At 30.9% G+C, this 18,541-nt stretch overlaps 2 protein-coding genes across 3 annotated transcripts; both read left to right on the forward strand.

Annotated features, from left to right (window-relative positions):
• The first annotated feature begins 5,299 nt into the window (after positions 1-5,299).
• Positions 5,300-7,827, forward strand: LOC11432066 (PAN domain-containing protein At5g03700). The gene is made up of 2 exons (XM_003623514.4): positions 5,300-6,004; positions 6,606-7,827. The coding sequence occupies exons 1-2, from the start codon at positions 5,627-5,629 to the stop codon at positions 7,602-7,604; spliced, it is 1,377 nt and encodes a 458-aa protein (XP_003623562.1). The 5' UTR covers positions 5,300-5,626; the 3' UTR covers positions 7,605-7,827.
• A 7,421-nt stretch (positions 7,828-15,248) lies between these two features.
• LOC11442077 (uncharacterized) lies at positions 15,249-18,226 on the forward strand. 2 transcript variants are annotated; one of them, XM_024770740.2, is made up of 4 exons: positions 15,249-15,375; positions 15,554-15,682; positions 15,996-16,166; positions 17,740-18,226. In XM_024770740.2, exons 2-4 carry the CDS (start codon positions 15,554-15,556, stop codon positions 17,821-17,823), a joined length of 384 nt encoding a protein of 127 aa, XP_024626508.1. In that variant the 5' UTR covers positions 15,249-15,375; the 3' UTR covers positions 17,824-18,226. The 2 variants fall into 2 exon arrangements, with proteins under 2 accessions (XP_024626508.1, XP_003623563.1); XM_003623515.3 differs by lacking the exon at positions 15,249-15,375 and having other exon boundaries at positions 15,382-15,682.
• Positions 18,227-18,541: the final 315 nt, after the last annotated feature.

The raw sequence follows: 18,541 nt of genomic DNA on the forward strand, positions 1-18,541 counted from the left end.
CTTTCTATTAATAGAAATTAATCTATAATTATTTAATTAAAATGTTTTGTTATTTTTTAATTAATTTCATAAACCAATAAAAAAAATTTAAACATTCATAAACAGATAATTATTGTTTCATTTTTATAATTAAAATATTTTTCTTTTTCAGGTACATTATCGGAACACTAACTTTGAAATTTTAATTAATTTCAGATTTTTAGTGAATACTAAAAATTACTACTACTACCCAAGAAAGAGATGTATTGTTGGTCTTCAGACTTTTCCTCCCATTAAAAGTATGCATACTGAGGTAGAAGAATAGGTGGGAGTAAGTAAATAAATTATATAGTTACCAGACTTTACTATTTTATCGCTGGATGCATGTAGTGTATATTACTGGTCATATATATGAAAGGATGTCTTGGCTTCCTTTTCCATAATCCTCTTTTCCTTTCATTTTTGTTTCTCAATCCTCACCATAAGCATCTTTCTTCTTCTCTTTCTATTGGCAATTTCTTCTTCTTTTGTTGTTGTTAATTTTTTTATTTTTTTTTACATCTTAACATGTTTTAGACAATGGTACATAGCTTTTGAGTGGGATGATGGACACTTGAACCAACACGGTGCAGCCGCGAGTGAGTGGCAAATGGTCGTGTGGTGGATGTGTTTTCGATCGTCATCATTGTTTTTTGTTATTCTATATTAGAGTCTCATCAATTATGAAATCAAAAGTCATTTTCAGTTTTCGGGAATTATACTATCTTTTTATTTTGTAGCCTCATTTTTGCGATATGTTATTTGTGTAATGCATTTTTTTCTAGCATCATCTTAAAATTTGAAGTGCAATGCAATATTATGGCTTGACGATGTCCCAAATTTCAAACTAACTGATCTCTGAGGTTTACAATTGGGATGTCATCTAGCAATGGACTTTTCTTTTAACATGTAATTTATCTTCGAATGTGTAACGAGTAATCCTAAGTTTAAAAAAAAAACTTTCCAAATTTGGTACTTTGTTTTTTTTGTTGACGATTTTTGTTTTTTTCTAAACATCTTTTTGCTAAAAAAAATAGCTAAATCTATTTGTTCAGAATTTTTCGACGCATAAAATTATGTTGTATTATATATCTATTGGAAACCTCTTTCATACCATTTGATCTGAATAATTAAGTTTCTTTTATAGAGAGATTGTTGGTCTTTATAACTTATGTGATTTTTTCTGAATGTTTCAAATAGGTGATATCTATCTTTAAAGATATCATTTATTGAAATTAGTTCTTTCATACTATTTTTTCAGAATTTTTCAACATGATCAATCAAAGGTTAATCATATTTTATTTTTATTTTAGTTGTGATATCTATTATTGAATTTACATTTGTATCTATTATTCCTAAGTGTTTATGAATTCACGATTGATTTTTTTGTTTTCAAAGACCGAAAGTCTTCATTTATTTAAGGGTTAATAGGTCTTTATCCCTTTGTAATATAGGTCATTTTTTATTTTCGCCTTGTAAAATTTTTATGTTGATTCAACCCCTGTAAAATATTTTTGTTTTGATTTACCCCCTAATAGGCCAAATAAAAACCAATTTTATTTTTTTTTCAAGAAATTTTCGTTTTTGTTTGGCCTATTAGGGGGTTAATCAAAACAAATATATTTTACAGCGGGGTGAATCAAAATAAAAATTTTACAGGAAAAAATCGAAAATGACATATATTACAGGGAGGGGAGGTAAAGACCTATTAACCCTTTATTTAAGGAAGCTTTGTCATCTTTGAAAGCTCATGACAATGAAAATTTCATGTGCAAGTCTTGAAGAACAAATTCTCTTCTATTAATTTTGGAGCAGATTTATTGGTTTGATGTTCAATTTTTTTGTTGACTTATGACCTAAATCATTAGCTACAGTTTATGTTTGTGGGTGAAGTACTCGCCGTTACCTTGAGAGGCTTGAAACCAATGACCACAAGATCGTCATCCTGTTTTTGTTTTGTTGTTGATAACAAAGCTAGGTACGTTGATAACACTCCCAACCTCCAAGCTTCACTAACTCACACCAATTGCGTCAAATTTAGCTTTAAAGTTAGTTCTGAAAAACCAGATTTTTTTTAGTAAATAGTCAATTTTCTCTTTGAGATTGTAAGTTTCATCAATTACCCTCCTGAAATTAACAAAACTTCAATTACCCCCCTGAAATTTCACAACGTTAGTCAATTTACCCCCTCCGTCAAATTTTTCTATTAGTGAACATGACGTTTTGCAAATACCCCCCTAAAGTTTTGCACTTATGTGCAAAATGCCCGAACTTAAAAATTTATATTATTTTTTTCTTAAAAACAAACAATTAATAGTTAAATATTAAAACTAACTATTAATTTTGAAATTTGGGAAAACTACATGCATATATACATCAAAATAGGCTCCAAAATGGGGAAAAATATGTATTTTTTAAAGTGACAATAATGGGATGATTTGTGGATTAATATTGGGAGTTGTGTAGTTTAAATTGTTTGAGCAAATTGTTGAAAGAGTTGGTGGAGTTAAAAGACTAAGATGGTGAAGGAGAAAATATAAATTTAAATCTGATTACTAATTTGTTTATAAACCTCTAAAAATAATAATTTGTCTATTAGAAATAACCATTATTGTCACTTTAAAAATACACATTTTTCCCTATTTTGATGTATATATGTATGTAGTTTTTCCAAACTCCAAAATTAATAATTAGCTTTAATATTTAACTATTAATTGTTTGTTTTTAAGAAAAAAATAATATAAATTTTTAAGTTTGGGGGCATTTTGCACATATATAAGTGCAAAACTTCAGGGGGGGTATTTGCAAAACGTCATGTTCACTAACAGAAAAATTTGACGGAGGGGGTAAATTGACTAACGTTGTGAAATTTCAGGAGGGTAATTGAAGTTTTGTTAATTTCAGGAGAGTAATTGATGCAACTTACAATTTCAGGGGAGAAATTGACTGTTTACTCGATTTTTTTTTATAACACAACGACATAGATAGTGATATTGTTTATGGGGTTGACACAGAATTAAGGGGTTGTTTTTATTTTTTGGGTTTTGAGTTGAAGATTTGATGAGTTTATGAGTTTTATTTGTCTATTGGTGACGGTGGTAGGGGAGAAAAAAAGTTGATGACGAGATAAGGAAGATGAAAGGACAAAATAGTCATTTCGCAGTTGAATGGGGGGCATTAAGGGAAAAATGATTATTTCAGATGGAATTTGCTGAGTCATCAAGGTCTTTTTCCAGTCAGTAGGTGTTATGTCATCGCCACATCACTAATCACATGCCACATCAGTAATCAAATATGTTTAGGATCAAAACTCAAATTATTAAATTTTGCAGTGGTTTTTTGAAAAAGATTAGTAAGTTCAGAGACAAAAATTCAAGTAACCCCTATTTACATGGACTAATTACATATTTAAATCATTATTTTATTTATTTATGCAAAAAAGAAGAAGAATAAAATGCAAAAGAATACATGAAAACAAATGACTGCCCAATAAATATAATTATTGTTTTTGATGTTCCTCGTATAATTTTAAAGTGATAAATGATATAATTTATAATATGTCTCTAAAATAATATAATGTTACAAGACTATGTGTGATTAGTTATAAGAAAAAACCCAGCTATCGAATAAATAAAATATACATAATCCGTAAATCTAATAGAGGTTAAAATTTTCAATCTATTTATATTTCTAACGTTTATAATATTTATTTTCAGTCGACATGCATGACTTCAAGAGTCATATTTAATACACATAAAAAATAAAGGAGAAAGAAAAATTATTAAATGATGGTTCGTGTATGTAGGTGGTTATTTGTGAAACTTATTAAAAAAATTATTTGTAAAATATATAGGTGGTTCGTGTATGTAGTTAGCGATGTTATCTGTGATTGCAAAATTATATGCAATACATAAAGAATGGGGAATATATATATTATTTACAAGCTATATCGGTGGTTCATGCATCTAGATTACCGTGTTGTTTGTGATTGAAATACATTGAATTCAAAAGTAATGTTTATTTCATGAGAATGAAAGAAACTTAATTACATGTGATTTATCTAATATTTTTCAAATTAATTTTTCATTTTAAATTTATGAATTTTTTTTTTTTAAGATAAACTAGTTCATCTAAAGTGACACCGCGGCGAATTAAATTTGAGACTTTTAGGAGGAGCACATTTGAAGGTTCTAAAGTAACACAACCAAGCCAACTCATGTGGGTTTAAATTAAGGATCTATTAATTGTATTTTTTTTTAACTAACAAGACATGCATTCACCAAAGTATGGTAGATTGCTAAAAAAAAATCTCATTGTTAATAGATTTCAGGAAGATATGGTAATTGTTAATTGATTCAAGCAAGTTGTGAATCAATTCACAGTAAGATTAAATGTTGTAATGAGTAGTAGTTTCTTTGCAATATATATAAGTTGTTTACTTTTTAATATATCAAAAAAGATGACACAAGCTCAAAGCTAAAGAAGATGACACAAGCTCTGCTACTGAATATTGACATAATCATGGAGGTTTAGAAGCTGGAACCTTAACATGTCACCCAACCGTAAGAACAATGTCAGCAACAACAGTGGTCCACGTGTCATGTGAACTTCATGTCCACGTGTCAAATATACAAGACAAGATCCACTTTTTCTCAAGCTAACCACTCAAAAAACCTTCAGAAGACACTTTGCAATTTGCATGCCCACTAAGAATGGCACTCAATTGAACCAACAGAATTTGATGGAATGGGTCCCACATTAATATCTTGGTCACCCACGCTCAAAGTCAAATTCAACCCTTAAACAATAAACATAATTCACTTTCAAAACTCTAACCCTACATAAATGCTAACCTATCTGTATTTGAATACTCTAATTTGTGAGTTTAGCTTAATTAAATATTTCGTACACAACCTTTTTGTTACATATTAATTCCACTCATGTAGGATAAGACCATGCTAGAAGATATATTTAAGACAATATGACCGTGGTCAAATTTTCTTATAAACTGTTAAATCATTATTAGTCACACCCATTTAATAACAGAGTGCATTACTTATTCAGTTTAAAAAGTATGGTGTTTTTTGTCAAGAAAATATGGTTGTTTTGAATATGAAAAAACAAAGATTACATGATTGTTTGAAGAAATTTAGTGACAGGGATAATCAAGCATAAATTAATTAAAATTATTTAATATTTTAACAATAATATAAATTTGGTGAAGGGCTCTTAAATACGAAATTCTTTTCAGGAAAAGATAGATAACATCAATGTAACAAAATTAGCAATTTCATTAATGCTATTCAATGTCATTTACTCACATAAAAAACTCTCACATGGGCACAATCTCAGTGGAACGTTACTTTATTTTCTAATTTCTACCTCCATAATAAAGTTGATATAAATAACATTAATAATGCAAAGAGAAAAAAAAAATTCAAATAAAATTTTCTTGTACAACCCCATCACATGATGAATTGATTCATTTACAAAATTGTTTAAGCCAATTTTGCAACATCATGATTACCTTTTCCTTCACATTACAAACCCATCTCCAAAAATTATCTACTGCTATTAGTTCCAAAGCTAAAAATAATTTTTTTTACTAATGAATATTATTTTTCTTTTCTTTGTTCTTTTGTTCAATTATGCATTTTCTGAATCAAGTGTTGGTATTGGATACAAACTAATGGTGGCAGTTCCTGCTGAGTACAAATTTGGTTACATAGGTGGAGGTTTTCTGTTGGAGACAAAGACAGTACCAAATTTTAGAGTTGCATTGAGCTTTGAAGGTGTAAATGGGAAATTTTCATGCTCATTGTTGGTTTTTCTTGGTGATGTTAAGGTTTGGGATTCTGGTCATTATTCAAAGTTTTATGTCACTGGAAAATGTTTGCTGGAGTTTAGTTTGGATGGTGATTTAAGGCTTAAAGGTCCTAATGAGATAGTTGGATGGAAAACTGGGACTTCAGGACAAGGTGTTAAGGTAAGGTTCTGTTTGGATTAGTTTATTTGAATTTATCTACCGGATTTTAGTGAGAACTTATGAAAACAACTTATAACATGTCCACTGTTTTCAGTTTACTTGGATTATATTAATACACTTTGACTTTACTATATCATAAGCACTTATATGATAAGTGCTCAAACCGTAAACGACTATTTAAGTTGTTTATCATAGACAATTGAGCTGCATTGCATAGAGACTAACACATGAATTGCTGCATTGACTTATTTGAAGCAGAGATTGCAAATACCATGGATATGCAATCTTGTATTATGCATCGATTATAGATATATTGATATAGTCATAAGCTGTTTGAGTGAGCTTTGGAAAGATCTTATGAAATATTCATAAGCTGTTTTCAGCTTATTTCCATAAGCTCTTTAGAATAGATTATGAAAATAGCTCATATGAAAACAATTTAACCTTATTTTATCATTTGTTATAAAAATAGCTTACACAAAAGCACTTATATGATAATCTCTTATGGTATAAGCGCTTAATTAACCGGTTTATCATAATCAATTAAGTGCATTGCATAGAGACTAATACATGAGTTGTTACATTGACTCATTTGAAGCAGAGATTGCAAATACTGAACACAGGAAATCTTGTGCTTGTGGATGAATTCAACAATATCAAATGGCAAAGTTTCAATTTTCCAACTGATGTAATGCTATGGGGCCAGCAACTTGATGTAGCGACTCGATTAACATCGTCGCGAACCAACTCAAGCATGTTCTACTCATTCGAAATCGAGAATAACAAGGTTGCTTTGTATGTAAACTCTGGTGAGTTAAGGTATTCTTATTGGAACTTTCAGCCTTCAATGAATAGAAGCATTACATATATTAAGCTGAGTTCAAAAGGGTTGTTATTGTTTGATACAAAATACAAGAAAATTGCACAAATTCCATCTCAAAGTATTCAACCTCTAAAATTTTTAGCACTGAAGAATGAAACAGGAAATTTTGGTCTTTATTACTATTCACAAGAGAAAGGAAAATTTGAGGCTTCATTTCAAGCACTTAACAACACATGTGATCTTCCAAATTCTTGTAGACCTTATGGTATATGTACATTTTCCAATACCTGTTCGTGTATTCAGATTTTGACAAATGATGAAAAGAGTAGTGCGGATTGTAGTGAAGGATTTTCCGGTGGTTTTTGCAACGGCAAAAAGGCGGAAATGTTGAAAATTGATAATGTAGGTAGTGTGCTCAAAGGTGTTCCTGAAATTGTTAATATTAGCCGAGAAGCGTGTTCGAATTTATGCTTACAGGATTGTAAATGTGCTGCGGCATTGTATTTTCGGAATTCACACGTGGAAACAACGGAATGCTATCTTTATAGATTAGTCCTTGGTCTCAAACAGGTAGATAAAGGACCAGGATTTAGTTATATGGTCAAGGTTCCAAAGGGAATTGGTAGAAAACATGAGAGGCATAATTTGAAAAAATGGATATTTGTAGGAGTAGGAGTTTTTGATGGTCTTATAATTCTTACTCTTGTTGGTGGATTTTGCTACTGGTTAATCAAACGGAGAAGTCGTCGATTGGATTCCGGAGGCAGAAATTCATGAGCAGTTGAAGAAAGTTAAGTTCAGTTTTATTCATCTGTCAAAAAATAAAGAAAAAGATACAGAAACCATTTATTTTAACATGTATACACAGTTTTGGTTGGTTCCAATATTCATAGATCATCCAAGTAATTGAAAATTCTTGACGGTGACAAAATATGCTGCATATTTTCAGCTTATACAAAACTTATCAATGATGAAAAAGGATTTGTGGATATTTTTTAAATTAGTTGATTTCTTCTAGTTAACTATGCTAGTTGATTCTCTGGTTGAGCCATTCAACCTATGCAGTAGACACTTCCGATTAAAGATGTGTTGGTGACTGTATGACACATTCCGCCTCCGGTGTCGTACAGTGACACATGTATTGACACATTCAAACTCTTTTTCTTCAAATTATTACTGATATTTACATGTTAGTATTTGTGTCGTATCAGATGTCCATGTCTACGACGGTACTTCATAGATTTCATGTAGTTAATTATCTTGTGGTAACTAATTTCCTTTACTAAAGATAATACAAATATGATAGGGTAGGATTCATAGCTTTTGACGATTACAACTTAGAAGTAGAATCACCACCATTCTGACTGTAAGAATTTTTAGAGGTACTATCACAAATGCATATATCTTCAATTAATACAATTTCACTCAAGGTGTCTGAACAGTGAACAAAATACTTGGTAGACTTGTTTTTATTTCTCATGTTGAAAAGACATGGTTAATAATATGGTCCAAGTAAAAAAAAAAAAAATAGCATGTCGCAAAACAACTTAGACTTTGGATACACGTTAGTCAATCCAATACTGCGTCCCAATGCACGGTCACCGTGAAAATTCTGAAGCTAGTATGTCAAGCTTCTGTGTTGCCGTGTTTTTCACCGCGATTTAGTCCAAATACGATGCCATTCCAAACATACGCTCAATATATGTTTGGAACCACAAACATATCTCTTCTGACGCGTGGCGAAACAGCCTTGGAATGTAAGAAACAAAATCTAAACGTGAATTAAAAAAATGCTTAGCATGTGACACATTATTACTCGGATTTGGAACACCTCCACAACTAAATGTGCCAGTAGCAACTACTTAGTTTCTTGTGAGTTTAGTACCACTTGTACTTATTACACGCGTACTTATCACAGCTTTATTAATAAAATTATTTTGGCGGTTAAAAAAAAACTTTGTTTCTTAAAATTATCTATATAGAATAGAATAATATTGAAAAGCATTCAATCATATTGAAGACTGAGGCTCCCAAAGGATATCTATAGTACTGAAATTAGTCTATTCCATACTCAATTATTTCTTAAGCAACCCCATATTCATCTAATCCCTCAATTGGATTGAAGTCTAATCAAGGCAATCCATATCCTAATCAATCTTTTATAAGGAAGACTTGTTATAGCTGTGACTCATAATATAGTCATTTGTAAATTTAGATTGATCTTATTGTATAGAACCCACAAGTTTAATTGATTGTTTTTCTTCATTTCTTGAATCCTCCTTAATTTGTTAACCTCAAATCAAGATCCAATCACTGGTTAAAGATAATCATTAAGGCTAAATATAGAGCTCTAGCCACCACCTTCGCATCTAAGATTTAGTGGCTGTTTCATTTGTTGAATGATACGTATCACACTTCCTCAAGTAGACTCAATTTATTAAACACTACTATTATTATAAATCAAACACACACCTTGCTCATATATAATACTCCCTCCGTCCCGAATTAGTTGAACCATTTTTTCATTTCACACATATTAAGACAAATGTATAAATAAAGTGAAATGACTAAGTTATTTTGGGACACTTTTTATTTGCAAATGACTCAGCTATTGTGGGACGGAGGGAGTACCACTTTTCATGAAAAACAAAATATGTAGGTTGATTGTTAAATCTAGCCTAGTAAAGATTCAATTTTTTAATTTTTTAAGAAATTCATAATTACGGGGACAAACATTCATAATTAATTTTCCCTCGTTTAAAAACGCTAAAATTTTATGGTAGAGATTCTTATCCTCTTATAAACTTATCTACAAAATTAAGGAACGAAATGTGACTTTGCACGTTTGGTTGAAAGATCTATTGAAATTTGGCTCAAACTAATCCTTAAAAACTGACTTCCAAGATAAGGAGTGTCCTTTTTTTTATTAACTTTTATCAATAGTCTCATCTATATAATGTGAAATTGGAATTTGAGTTTTTTCAAATAAAAATCCTCTCACGCCCAACAATATTGTGAGGCTTGGTACGTGGATAGGTAGGTGACTTGAATTGGCGTGTGGAGTGATGATTGCTTCCACTTATAAACAATCATTCATGTCATCTATCAATTGATGTGAGACCCTTTAACAATATTAATATAAATCGAGGTTTTTTCATAATGCTTGGAAACTTTACAAATCTTTTCTATTTATTTTTGTAAAGGTCTCTGCAAAAACAAAAAAAAAAAAAACTCAAAATTCAATTTCTAGATCAAGAGTTTCGTTATTATGATGTTTGATTTTTTTTACGCTTTAAAAATTTATAAATAATCGGTCTGTCGTTTTGATGTTTGAGTTTGTGATCAAACAAACTTACTGCCATTTAAAGATCTTCACCATTGAAGTTTTAAAATTATAAATCAATGACTAGTTTAATATTTGTTTACCCTAAATGCCACCTAGCATAATATATCCAAATTGAAATTAAACATGATTCCAAGGGAGAACACCAAATGCCATAAGCATGTTCTGGAGTAAACGGCACAGTAGCACAACTCATTGTTAATTTGAAATTTTGTTATCCACATCATTGAGCAACAAATTTCAACAAAAAATTAAATCAACCAAAAATCGTGATGAATTAATTTTCACCTTTTCTAATTTCTAGTCACATGTGCAGTAGTAGCCTGTTCTTTTTGCCAAACCTGGTCTAACATAAATAGCTCATAGATGTTTTACATTGTTAATTAAATTAGGACAACAAATTTCAACAAGTCAATCCAAAATCAACATTGGTTAAAGATTCATTATTCTCCAATTTTCATGGGGAAATGCATACTTTTTTCAAAGTGCTTACTCATCCCTCTTGTTTTCTATCAAAAAAAGAAATAATAAATTAGTAATTAACTAATTAATAATTATATTGCCAATTGTTTAGGAAAAGTGGCCAATCGCTGCAATCAATAACCAGCTACAATTGTTGTTCCTCAACACTTCACACATTAATATTACTATATAGCACAATGCTTTGAAAGGTTGCTTTCTCCTATTTTTTACATAGGTGAGATTTATGTTGCCATCGTGCCTAAGTTAACCACAACCAATTAAAATCAACCAAGTGTGTTCTAATAACTATGTTAAACATAGAATTCTAAAAAGAAAAAAAGGACAATTGACTACACGTGACTAATTTTACTTATTGTTGAGTATCTTGCCAACAATTTTCCAAAGACATTATAGAATTTAAGGGAAGCGTATGACTCACTTGATTGAGCTAAGTGATTCAAGGTGATAATGGATAAAGATCCAAAATTCAAATTACGGTAAATGAGAAAATAGTAACATAACAACTAACACCCTAAAATTTACTATTATTTTTTTTTTTTTTATAGAATTCACCTTTTACGGTGGAATTCTAGCATTTCTCTCGGTGTCTAATGTCAAATATAATTTACATGAATATATATATATATATATATATATATATCAAGAATTAGTTATACATAAATAGAAGGCCATCGAACAAGCTGCACTGCTAGGTCATATCTATTAACAATATAAATGAGTTTCAAAAAGGTCATATTATCACATGCTAGTAAATTAGGTAAATATCCTCTGCACATAAATGTAGAGACTAATACCTCAAGTTTGACAGGATTGCACAAGACAGCAAAACTCACTTTTCAAGAGTTTTAACATTACTACCTCCTTAAGGCCACATTTAAATTAAGAATCTTGTTAAATCGAAAGAGATCCAAAATACGTGATACAAACGCTCTTATCTTACCTAAATAATAAAATTACTTTATGTATGTTGGTAGAAATGATCGTATCAATGAATTTGATGCAATTTGGTTGTTTCTATGAGTATTGCTGGCTATGTCCAACATGTGAGGAAAAGAGACAAACCAGTTTTGTACACGATTGGATTAGATAATGTGGAATTTTCCAGCTATAACAAGTGTACAAGAACACATGTTCTGTAGTGTTACTAGTATCTTTCCCGTGAACCTGAATGTCACTTACAACTCTCACGTCAGGTATAAGATACAACAGATTATGGACTGGCGGAATTTACTTAATTTTTGGATTCTAACCGTCCTAGTCTTGGCCTCTCAATTGCCAACCCCACATCAAGCAGAAATTCATGAAATATATATAGCATTTAATTCAAATTATACTCCTTCCGTCCCAAATTATATAACGCTTTGACCATTTCACACGTATTAAGAAATGTAATTAATCTTGTATGAAAAATATATATTATAAGTTGTTTTACAAAGTTGTCCTTAATAAATGATAAGTAAAAGATAAATTAAATAATTGAAAGAAGATAAAGTAATAAATAGTTAAAGATATAATAGGAAAAGTAAAATTAATGTTTTATTGATAGTGTAAAGCGACGTATAATTTTGGACAATTTTTTTTTTTTCCTAAAACAACATATAGTTTGAGACGGACGGAGCATGTGTTATAATATTTAGTGCCCCTGTTCTTCTTAATATTAAAATCAGAAGAGTTGTTCTTGTTAAGTGGCAATTAGGCTACCCATGAAAGAATGATGAGTAATTTACCCTAACCAATACACATTAGCCACATAAGCACATATTCATGAACTATCTTGACCCCACAAATAAATTGCTCATTTTCATTGGTTGGTGGGTAAATTACCCACCATTCTTCAAAGGTAATTTATAAAAAACCAAAAATGTTAGATTAGTTTTTTTCCTTTCATCAAAATTATACCTAGAGCCTTTAACACTTTTAACATTTAAGGGTTAATGAGTTAGAGATCTAGGATTCAAATCTTAGGAAAGAGAAAAAACTAACATAACAATTAATAAAATATTTACCATTAAAAAAAATAGTTAAATAACAAAAGAGCTATAAGTATATAAGAATTCCTCAATAATGTTACTTGTGAATAAGATGTGTGGATAATGTGTTAATTGTTGTAACGTTAATGAATAATTGTTGTTAGTCTCGTATTTGGTCATATTGAATCCAACAACGGGGCAGTTCACTATAAAGTTACTAGCCTAGAGCGGACAACATTCAAGGATGCTCCTAAAAACTGCACACCCAAGCATGTCGAGTGATCAAATCAGGATTGCGTGATGAAGATCATATGATGATATGTCTACATGTGTCATCCAATACAACCGTCTAATTAGGGTTTTGGGTCCTAGAAACCCTAATACCTTTCCTATGAAAGGTTAAATTATGACTCATGTCCAATGACATTATCCCTAGTAGGGGTAGATCTCTTTGGAGACCCCCAGGTGCCACTGCACCTCCCAGTTTGCATATAAATTTCATATTATAACTGATACGTTGTCGCTGCAGTGGTCATGCGGTCCCTAAATGTATTAATGGTTGCGCGTTTGAACCCTGGCACCCTCCTTTTTATAATTCTTAGCTTATTTTTCCTATTTTATTTATAAAAAAATGGTCCTGGAGGGATTTGAAAGCGATGTTACCACCACAAAGATCCGCCACTGATCCCTAGACCCTAAAAATAGGGTTGCAGGAACACCACCTCTTTGTGGAGTAGTTGTCGTTCACAATCGAGAAATCGAACAGAATAATTTCACCACTATTTTGTTCTAAGACGCGTGGCCAACACCAAACACAAACGAGAAGTGGTGAACACCATCATCAATAATCCACAACTCCATCAAGTTGATATAGAGACTTCGTCATCATCGTCATCTCTAATAGCTGCCCCAAATCAACCATGAAGCCAAGATATTCCTCCTTGCGCTTGAGGATTCAATAGATGGCACATTTCATTGAAAGCGAGGAGACAAACAACCTCCTTCAAGACTTGTTGTCGTTCGTCCAACAACAGTTCCAAGTCATTTCCAGACAAAGTGAGTGTTTAGCTCATGTCTAGAGCAAACATTGTGAACTCGTGTTGGTCTTAGTTTAGAACCCTAGCTCATGCCAATGTGTGATGATCCTTCATGAGGAGTCCATGTTCTCTGTCCCCCGTATTTAGCAGGTCCAGATCCTCAACGTCTTTGCCCACTACGAAATCATGTTTTTATGAAAATACAAAGCATCTTGATACCGACTTTCATTTTGTTAGAGAAGAAATCCAAGTTGACTTGTTTCATCTTTTGTATGTACTTTTTTTCATCTCATATATGTATCATCTTCAAAATTTCTTTACTAAGCCTCTTGAACCAAGTGTCTCCATCTTGAAGGACGCTGTTAAGAATTAATGAAGTACAACTTTTTTGGTTATTTTTCTGTTAGCATTTTTTAGTCAAGTAATCTAGTTATTTGAAATTCATTTTTTTTAAGGTAAATAAGTGGCGTATCAACTGAGATAAATTCACAACGAATAATTATTGTTGTTATTCGACCCTTCTCATATACTGCAAGTATAAATACCATTGTAACTTTTATTCATATCCAATAATACACATTCATGTGTAATTCAAAATTACACTAATGATTTTTTACGAGATCACCAACAATTTAAATGACCATAGAAATAGACCTTGACTTAGTATAGATCATTGTTAAATCAATCATTATTTTGCCTAACACTCTTCAAAACTCTGTCATTATGTTTTGATCAAAGAAAAATAAAAAGACAAACATACGCGTACGTTTCTGATATATATGCTCCAAATAATATAGATCATTGTTCTTCTTACAAAATATATTAAATAAAGATAGGTAGGAAATTTCCTCTTACCATCCTCAAGAGAATTGTAGTAGGCGTGGCTCTCATTTTTGCGATTTGGACTTATTATATTTCTTTCATTAATATATCCAATCATAGAATGATTTTGAGGAAATCCTAGTTAGTTTAATTAATGGAGCTAATAGACAAGCTAATGAAGTTATGTCATTCTTGTCATAGAAGAGATTATTAAGCCATGCATGCATAAGCTCTTTTTAGGACATCGCAATTGGTGGTGGAGCTAGCAATAATTTTATAAGGAGATATAATATAAAGAAAAAATTAATTTACTTTTAAAATTAATATATTAAATTCAATTAATAAACAAAAAGTCACAATAATATTTATTCATATAAAATATAAATCAAAGAAGCACAAATGAAATAAGGAGTTCCACAAGTTCTTTTATTAGTTAAGTAGTCTAATGGTTAGAGCTCACACAATTTAAATGTGGAGAACTAAAGTGTGCATGGTTCAAACCCCGGCCCCTGCATATAATATGCAATATTCCTACCGGCTGAGCTAAACTCACAGGACGGAGTTCCACGAGTTTTATTAATATTATTTTCCATCTCTAATAGTTATTGAAAGAAGACTCATTATTTCTCAAACTGGAATAAGATTATTTCCAGGTTTAATCAAATTTCAGTGCATTTTATACCAAAAACAAAAGGATAACAATTTTTTAAGTTAATAGTCATGGAAATTGTAGGGTCACTTTTGTAAATCACAAGTGAAAAAGAATAATTTATTGTGGGGAATAATTAGGAAGTCGTCAAGCAAACAAACAAGAGATCACATATTTGGCATTGCCCTTTATATTATTATATAGAAAAGAAAAAACTACAAAGCCACCACATTGGAACCAAAGGGTGAGAAAACCAAAATCTACTAAACAGAAGCTATAAGAATTAGCATATATGTTTTTCTTACAATGAAGATACAATGCTATTACTTATGTTTTTCTTACATGCAAATGTTAATTATATTTTAGTAGAAAATATTGAACTATGGACCTCCTTTAATTAATTTCAAATGGGTAATTGGCAGATGAACAAAGCCTCAATTATTGTGGACGCCTCCAAATACATAAAAGAGTTGAAGCAAAAAGTGGAGGGAATGAACTCTGAGTTAGGAAACGTTGAGTCCTCAACTTCTCAAATGGATGAGCAACCTATGGTACTACTTATTATCTCTGAGCCATAAAGTTTTAGATACATACAAATTGAAGTGCAGTCTTGGAAATTAATGATTTCTAGCTGGGATAAAGGGAGAACATTGTGTTTGTTATATGAAGATCCTTTCCATTATCAGAATATTTTTATTTTTGAAGTGAAATTTCTCTTCTTTTATATATAGCTTGGAGTACCTCTAGTACTCTATTTTATATTAAAAAGAATTGGTTACTTCAAAAAGAAATGATTGCCACATCTTTTGCATATTTAGATAAATGTATTCATATCTAATTATAATTCTATTTTGTTTTTGGTAGGTGAGTGTGAAAACCCTAGAAAAGGGTTTCCTGATTAATGTGCTTTTGGAAAAGAATAGCCCTGGTATGTTGGTGTCAATACTGGAAGCTTTTGAAGATCTGGGACTTGATGTGCTTGATGCTAGGGTTTCTTGTGAAGACACTTTCCAACTAGAAGCTGTGGGAGGAGATGTAAGACAATAAATATGATTAATTTCTCTACCATTTCTCTTTAATCTATAATCTCTTTAGCTTTATAAATAATTTTAAAATTGGTTAACTAGACTAATTGGATTATCATGATTTTTAAAACCAATATATAGAAGAGGTTCTTGCTGTGGGCTGCGGTTATGGTGCATAAGGAAATTCTTATGCACCCTGCATATATCCAGAAATTGTTTCTGCGAGTTGTATTCCAAAACCATTAGATGTATTTAATGGTTTCCAGCACCCTGCATATATCATAGTATGTTTTGTATAAAATTATGCCAAAACCATTTTGCTGTGGAAATAGTTTCTGTGAGTTGTACTCCAAAACTATTTCTGGATTTATGCAGGGTGCATAAGGATTTCCTTATGCACCATAACCGCACCCTTGTTGTGCATCATCTTAATGCTTTTAGAGGAGCATATACTATCAGGTATATCAATATTGAGGAAGTCTAGCATTATCACAAATATTTAGTCGCAAACACATATAAATATATATTTTTTAAATATTTTAAAAATACACATTAGTATACTCTTTTTTTCTTTATAACTTTACTTAGTGTGTCCAAATAAAATGTTTAAACATTTGTGACCAACTAAGTATTTTCATGAATATTACTGGCATTCCAATGTTTACGGCTTTTGAACACAAATTATATATGTAATATAATATATGCTGTGCTCGTTCTGATCATATAAAAAAGAATATACATCTGGAGTTCTAAAGGGTACTCATGGCTATTCAGGGTTTTCATCATATAACGATACAAGAAAAGATTAATGTAATACCAATCAAAATAAATGTTGTACCCTTTTCCCTTATTGGCAAACCACTTCCAAGAAGTGAATTTGATAATAAAGCATACAATTATATTTTACAAGTTTGATTTCATTATTGACTCGTCTGAAAGTTAGTATTCAAAGTTAAAAGCATACTTACCAAGAGGAATGCATATGACACTCTCGCTTAATGTGAGACTAATTTTTGAAATGATAAGAGTAAAAATGTATTTGTTTGTGGTTGTGACCACACAAGAATTGCTCTTGCATGAATTAGTTTAATAAGAGAATGTTTTTGCACTAGTGTGCCTCTTTTTTAATTTTATTTATTTTGAACACCTAAAACTCACGTGATTACTTGATTAATTCAATTTTAGTAAGATGGATCTACTAACAAACAAAAATTAGGGAGAAAATTCTATAAAAAGAAGAAACCATTTATAATATATTTTTTTGTTGGTGTTCAGGATTCGAACACCAAACCTTGCATATACTATGCATTGTCCTTAAGTTAAACTCACGGAGATTTATAATTTAATTTAAATACCTTAATTTAGTGACTAGAGAGAAGATTTTGTTTTCTTTTTCTCTAATTTTGATCTTTTCTAATTCGGAACATTTCAATCTGAATCCTTGTTTAATAAACTAGGCAACAAAAGAAAGAGCTTGCATTAATTAATTAATTATCATGTTGTTGACTATATTGGTAAATAAAATATATATGATGAGGCCAAATTCCCCTCTCATGTGATTCTTGTTGAATATTATTATGCAGAGTCATAAGGACGATAGTATCAACGCACAAGTGGTGAAACAAGCAGTGTTGCAAGCAATCAAGAACACGGACTCATCAAAATGATAGATGCATACTAATAAATCCAGTACACTTTTTTGTCTTGTTTTATAAGCTTCAAATTTACACATATATATCCAAGTGAAACAATATCCGTGATTCCATCAAATTCTGCCAAAATCTGAGGTGCCTACCACTTCAATGGCCCTTACATAATATTGATATGGCTTGTCATCAGCATCTTATTATGGATAGTTTGGAAAAGAAATGAATGGCACACATTTTACAAGTTTCATGTTATGGTAGTAACATTTTGTATTTTAGTGGGTGGGGAAGTGATATGCCCGCTAATGTATGGGTATATCGTCGTAATAAAAAGAATATCGTATCTATAGGGACGTATGAATCTCAATTATAGAGTTCATCATTACAATGTACACTTTCATTGACATGAAAAATCATTTCCTAAGCATGAGAGAACTCTTAAAAATATCATTTGTCCTTTTGCAAGAACAAAGGGTGTGCCATATCAACATATTCCCATGGTTTCTATGTATGTAAGATCCATTGCACCTTATTTTTTATTACATCCTAAAAACGTTTAGGCTATTCTCATGCTTCAAGACATTTGTCTTATAATTTCCATCAACCTATTTGTCTTTCAACAAAGTGATTGCCTAAGATTTCGAATTTAATAATCATTCAACTCTTTAGATATCAACTTTCGTTACTTCATTGATACCAAAGATTTGAATGATTATAGCCGTATGATTGTTTGAACTTG

This window comes from Medicago truncatula, chromosome 7 (genome assembly GCF_003473485.1).
Source record: "Medicago truncatula cultivar Jemalong A17 chromosome 7, MtrunA17r5.0-ANR, whole genome shotgun sequence".
NCBI classification, from domain to species: Eukaryota; Viridiplantae; Streptophyta; class Magnoliopsida; order Fabales; family Fabaceae; genus Medicago; species Medicago truncatula.